The sequence below is a fragment of the Polyodon spathula genome, chromosome 10, assembly GCF_017654505.1.
Source record: "Polyodon spathula isolate WHYD16114869_AA chromosome 10, ASM1765450v1, whole genome shotgun sequence".
Lineage (NCBI taxonomy): Eukaryota > Metazoa > Chordata > Actinopteri > Acipenseriformes > Polyodontidae > Polyodon > Polyodon spathula.
Window position 1 is genome coordinate 30,943,015 of NC_054543.1, and position 6,510 is coordinate 30,949,524.

At 38.4% G+C, this 6,510-nt stretch overlaps 1 protein-coding gene across 1 annotated transcript; it reads right to left on the reverse strand.

Moving 5' to 3' along the window:
* Positions 1-1,353: 1,353 nt before the first annotated feature.
* On the reverse strand, positions 1,354-6,154 carry LOC121322242 (high choriolytic enzyme 1-like). Its single transcript, XM_041261922.1, has 9 exons — positions 6,043-6,154; positions 5,208-5,259; positions 4,840-4,905; positions 4,270-4,422; positions 3,549-3,666; positions 2,986-3,164; positions 2,568-2,649; positions 2,143-2,267; positions 1,354-1,454 (listed from the first exon to the last, which is right to left on the reverse strand). Exons 1-9 carry the CDS (start codon positions 6,133-6,135, stop codon positions 1,447-1,449), a joined length of 876 nt encoding a protein of 291 aa, XP_041117856.1. The 5' UTR covers positions 6,136-6,154; the 3' UTR covers positions 1,354-1,446.
* Positions 6,155-6,510: the final 356 nt, after the last annotated feature.

Genomic DNA, 6,510 nt, shown 5'->3' on the forward strand with positions numbered 1-6,510 from the left:
TAAACTGACATGATAATCTCTTTTGCCGTCATCTGTTTTAAATCCACCTAACTCATTAAAATTCCTCCTTACAATAGAATTCTGTATCAAATACATGACATCTTTATTTAACAGACAATGCTAGTATAACAGTTTATAGTAGGGTAAAATCAACCCCTAAGTCTCTGAAAAGCAGTTTTATGCCTTTCATTAGCATCACAAGTCCACCACACTATAGATTCAACTCCTGAGCTGCAGCAGTCAGCAGGTACAAGGGAGCCCACCTAAATTCCCATGCTTAGCAAAGTGACAGTTAAGCTCAGGATGCTCTGTACCTGGCAAAATACAGTATGTGCTGTCCTTTATAACAGCCTCGGGTTAGATTGAGTGTGTATCACCAGCAGCAGCAGCTGTTTGTTTCACTATGCCTCCGATATACTGAAGCCTCGAACCTATTCCTGCACAACATAGTTACAGCCTTGTATTGCTTTAACGAGTGATCCCTGTGCAGAGTAAGTATTTAAGTATTCAGTTTGCCTTCACTGTTCACATCATCTTTCATCAAGGAAAAATGAATGCAAATTCCTTGCACAGTCAATAGCCATGCTACAGGACATGCTATAATGGCACACCTGAGCTTACAGAGGGTGTGATTGCAGAGGGAACTTTTTCAGAAACAAGTTGCAGAGGAGCAGAAACATAGAGATCCACTTACAAGGCTTTAGCATAAATTACCATGCTGTTGTACAGTAATGCAGATTTATAACCTATTCACCCTTATGTATAGGGACTGGGGCATATGAAACAAAATGATGAACTGCATTTTCCATATAGATATCTTATTTGGTATGGAATTATAGTGCATTCTCTAAATATATAAATATGTGTGTTTGTGGCAGAGGGGTAGTCCTTTCGGTGCCGTGGATAATCAGAATCCCTTGTCAGGTATATTTCAAGAGTGAAAGAACTAAAAGTAGTTTTTTTTAAGGGAAGTCATCTTCAAATGCCCCACAGTAATTTGGACCCTCACAAAAACAGGATCTATTTGAAAATGTTTTAACTACAGTTTTTAACTTAAATTTCTTATACAGTTCAAACAAAACATTTAATGCATATCCAGTTTGTATTAAATGTTCATTGCACTGTAGATCTGATCAACATATGTGTATGTATATATATATATATATATATATATATATATACATTTCCAATCTGTGCTGTACTTAAGACAAATTATAATGTTTTATATTAAAGGGAAATTTGCCACTCTTAAAGCCAGTTAGAATTACGATAGTGAACTTCTCTTCTGGTGCACAAAGCAGACAACAATACAATTCAATGGTGAAAATCTTTATTTAGTAATTAGAGTGTAGCGCAGTTCTGCTTAGAAGGCATTATTCTTCACCTGGAAATTCTTCCTTTAAGTGTTTTGGGCGCAATGTCCACCAGACTTGTTGTTGATTCTCATTAAATGTCTATGTAGAGAAGCAAAGTAAATATGAAAGCACATATAGTAATATCATTATAATACACTGAAAATGTGAGCATCTCTATGCCTTCGTTTGACATAACACCTGATTCAATGTAATGTAGGTTTTGTATTGGTTGAACAGCAAAGGGAATCAATTAACCAGTGACTCCTGTGCTGAAACATTGACCTACTTTAAATATATAGAGCAATTACAACGTTCAGTCAACAGGTGGTGTTATCAGTTAAGTACAATTAAAGGTTAAACCAAATCAAGTCGTAATCCACCGTCTATATTTGTTAGCACAGTTATATTTGAATCATCTAACTGTGATGACACTGTTGATAATAAAACCAATACAGTTCAGAGCAGGTGGACTAAAATAGAAAAAGCATCCTAGTTGCTCAATGAATTTAGCTAAAAATAATACAATGTAATTCTTGAGCAACAGAAGCATTTGAATTGTTTGCAATTTTCTCAACATATTTAAAAACAAAATTGTCAATTGTCAAGTGACCTTTAAGACTGTTTGACAGTTAAAATATATTTAGTTGGCACTCTGGTACATTTTTATGCATGATTTCACAAATCATATTTATTGGCAAAGCTCATATGGTATTATTGTGACATGTTGCTTTTCTCCCAGCTGGATTTAAGACTTACAAATGTAATAGTAAGAAACGTGTTTACTCACGGCATTTGTAGAGTTTATTAATTTTCATTTTGTCGATGGGGCTGGCACCAAATCTCTGGCCAATGGCTATATTGATGTACTTCTTTGGAATGATGGTTGGCAAACCATCCTCAGAGTAAGCGTACCTGCAGCACAGGAAAGAGTTTGTGGTCAGTCTGCGACACGCTGTGTTACCTCCTCCTGGTGGCAGTGTCAGAGCCCTTGCTTCAGTTTATGAAATGCATGCTTGCCAGTGTTTTAACTGAGCAAGCCTTGTCTCCGTGATGGCAACCTAGCAGCTGTATGGGAATAAGTACATTGTTGCTGACTGGTTATGGTTACAGCAGAATTGTGTGATAAATTGCAGGTAATAAATAATCGAACACATTCGAAACTAAACATGACAAGGAACTCCATGCGTTGCTTGTCAGTACAGGTATACTCACTTTCCAAAGTGCATGAGGGAGCCATAGTCGTACGGGGTGTTCAGGTTGTTAGCCTTGTACTTGTCAAAATTAAACTCATGATCTGATGGGACAGAATGTTACAAACACCTGCCATTAGTCCCACTGCCTTCTAATAATGTTGTTGTGGAGCATTAAAATAAATACCATTAATATCTGGTCTTCACTGTTTCTTAAACCACATTTTTAGAAGGGGAGCACTTGGGACTGGACACAATGCTCTTTTACTAAAATGATGTGCAATTTTTAGCACAAACCACTTATCCAAAAATCACTACACATGTAGCAAGCAGTTAACTTCCAAAACAACCAAACTTTATCATGAGTGTGCAGTTTATTTGCTTTTCACACCTCACTGAAAGGCAGGGAACTGAATTCTGAACTGTCTGGGAACACCTACCTTTCAAAATGTTCTCCCACAGAATAGTGATGTATTTATCTCTGTCGATGCGGGACTGTTCGTGGACGAAGCCCAGAGAGTGCATCAGCTCGTGAGAGGCGATTCCAGACCACATGCAGCCCGGAGACTGAAGAGACAGGTCCTGAGGGCCTCCATTAACACCCAGGTAGGACCAGCAGCTGCAAGACAAAGAGTCAAACAAGAGAGAGAGAGAACCATAGGAGAAAATAACACTTATAAATTGAGATGAAATCCTCACGCCAGTGTTTGAGGAGATTCAGGATGTCTGGAGTGAGTTTAGCATATTAAAATCCTCCACTGTATTTTTTAAACTGAGTATAAAACACTAACCAAATCCAGAATTTCTTCCTAGAACTAGGACTCTTAAAAAACATTTTATACTAAACTTCATAGTCTTCCCCTTTCACTTTCTTTAAACATACAGTATATACTCCTCTTTCTTCAACCCTTGTGTTAATATTGGAAACCCTGTCAAACTAGTTGCTTGGTTCCTAATCCTGTTCACAATTTGAGATTTCAGTTTTAAAAAGCGAAGGGCTCACCCGGATTTTGACTGGATGTTCAGGTAGTTCGACTCATGGCTGCGCGGGACAAACCTGATACAGGTACCATTAGCAAGGTCCTCCATTCCAGCTTCTATCACCATTCTGTCTAGATCAGCTGCAAGGAGACAACACATATTAGGGTTGACACTCAGGTTTTATGAAATGGCTCTTAAAAACAAAAACCAGGTGAATCCTGAATAATTTTAGAAAACACTGCCTCAAATATTGTCGTTCAGGATCACCAGATACCTAGTAATGTCTTAAAGTGGCCACTCCGTACTCCACCTACAGTACAACTTATGTATTACCTTAAAGGTACTGTAAAACAAGAAAATTTCACCAGCAAGAAATGTTTGCTAATTTCGTGTTTATTGAAAATCTGCAAAATTAATGTGCCGTGAAATTTATTATTCATACATGTGCCATACAAGAAAAGAAAAAGAAACGTAAATATTTATTGCAGCAAAAATGGACCTTGAAGGACCTTGTTTTACAGTATTTTCTTTCAGCTTTTCTTTCATGATTAAACAACAACATTTGATCTTTACTGATGTGTTTACTATTTTTATTTTTTTTTTTACCTTTTTTTAAACAGATTGTGTGAACTCTGTGGAGTTTAACAACACCTCCACGCAGTGACTGAAATCGAAATATTAAAACATTGGAATTCAATTGGGAATATACATGAGTGAATAAAACGTCTGCTCTGGATACTCACAGTACTCAGTTGAAAGGTTGTAGGCCACGTACACATGGCCATCCACAGATTTTGGCCACAAGCAGCTCCGTGCAAAACACCTCAGTGAGCTTCTTTTGTTTGAGACAGCAATATCGCCTTCTCTGAAAGTGGGGCTGTCTGCAAAGGGAGTCACTAAAATGGATAGAACGCCCTGGTTATTTTAGGTCTCTTAGAGACAGAGCTGCCACAACACACAATGGAATGAGCTTATTTAAAATCACGAAGCCTGCTAATGTAGCCAGGAACTACCACGAAACAGAAAACAGTGTTGATATTTAAACTTTCTAATTGAACTGTACTGCAAGTTCAATGCAGCAATGACATCTGTACACAGGATAAGAATAACTGGAATTGTTATGAGTCCGTAACTAGATTTATAACGATAAATACATCTTGGGTTTGCATTTTGAAATCATACAGGTCACATGTTGTTGACCCTACTTTCCCCAAGCTTATTATGCACTGCATTAACCAGGCTTTGTCAAACACTCAGAACTACTATCATCATCATCATCATCGTGTGTAAGATAGTCACTTTGAAACACATACTCTGGTATTCATTGGTATCCATAATTTTGTCCATCGCAGTCATATCATCTTCTGCCAAGCGCTCGCCTACATAACAAATAAAACATGTCAGGGCACACTCCCCCTGGTAAAGCATTGTTGGCCCTATTGAAAATACAGTAAACCCTGAAGTAAGTTAAGGTCGTATTCATAAACTATTACAATATAAATAATCCCATAGCGAAGGGATGCGTTGCAGAGCTCAAACTGCTGATAGCAGTTTATAAGTACATAGCCAGGAACACAGAGTGGCCAGTGCTGACTACCATGGTACTGATAATAAATAATGAGCTTGATAACCTGGATACTGCATTAGAGCCCTTTAGTTAAGAGCCTTAGAGAAGGGTTACCTGAAAAGCCTCTTTTAACCCTCTTGGTTTCTTCATTTAGCACAAGAGAATTCTGCAGAGAAACTATATGTTAGTAGTGATACTGAACTGCATGACTTACACTAGAGTTCTTACATAATAATTGAGATTTCGAATGAATAGGATTCCTCCATATAAATATTATTTCCTTCCCTTTTATTTGTATTATTTTCTATGCTGCACTCTACCTGTCTCACTACACCCAGCTCAGAACTTGCACCCACCAAACACCATGTAAACATCTTAAAGACAATGGGAAGCTATTGATATAATTGAACACTGTGCTTTTAGACCATCCCTGAAGCTTATTTCACAAACACTCCACAGCTGAAATGACAACATTTATCCACTGAAAGAAATGCTTAATACATTCTACATTTTCTGAATGTTTTCTTACCTGTTTAGTATCACATGCTACTGTTGTGTCTGTTTAAATCATTACCTACAGGCTTCCTAACTCATGTTATTTTTAACCACTAGGTCTGAAAAACACATTTCTGAAGTGAAACGACCACCTGGGGTGAGCAACTGTAATTTCCACAAACCTCCTCTATTGTGGCAACTGGAAGTGAGTGAACGGAAAATCTTTACACTGAACCCCAGTGTCATGGAAGGGGCATTGCAGCTTCACAGCCCTGGTGACCACGTCACTTTATAAATTCAGCTTCTGGAAATGGTTGAGAACTGACACTAGTTACCGTGCCCTGGTATATAATGAACTACAACTGAGAATGGTAGAGAACACATAAAACAAGCTATATTTAAACAGGTACAAAATGAAATATCAAGAAAATATCTCATTTCTTCGTATACTCACATTGCCTGGCAACAGCCATGGTCTTACTTGAACTGGAAGAGCACAGATATGTGCAGCCAGGCCCAAAAGCATGAAGATGATGGTGGAGCTCATGTTTAAAGCACCGCACAGCTGCAGCAAAATGCAAACTGGACTGTACTGATGCTCCACCAGCTCAGGACATTTATACTCTTCTGAGCTGCTCGTGTTACGCAGGAGGGATTTGCCGATTGCGCTGGTAGACTTTATTTTTCAGACTGGCCAGGCACCCCCCTATACTTACTGAGCATTAATGGCTATAACTATACCCTGCTGATGCCTGCAGCACACCCAGTTGTTGGCACAAGGTATCCAGCACTTGGATAGATGACAGGCCCCTGGAGTTTAGGTGACTACCATTTCCTATGTCCTCTCATTAGGGCTCTAGGAGGACTGCATGCAGTCTGCTGCAGATATTAATGATTTTAAAATGAATGTTTTTGATTATGC

Coding starts and splice junctions, on each gene's coding strand:
- LOC121322242 (XM_041261922.1), bottom strand. CDS start 6,135: ATGAGCTCCACCATCATCTTCATGCTTTTGGGCCTGGCTGCACATATC. Junction 4,906..5,207: donor GGTTAAAAGAGGCTTTTCAG/GTAACCCTTCTC, acceptor TTTGTTATGTAG/GCGAGCGCTTGGCAGAAGAT. Junction 4,423..4,839: donor GGATACCAATGAATACCAGA/GTATGTGTTTCA, acceptor TATCCATTTTAG/TGACTCCCTTTGCAGACAGC.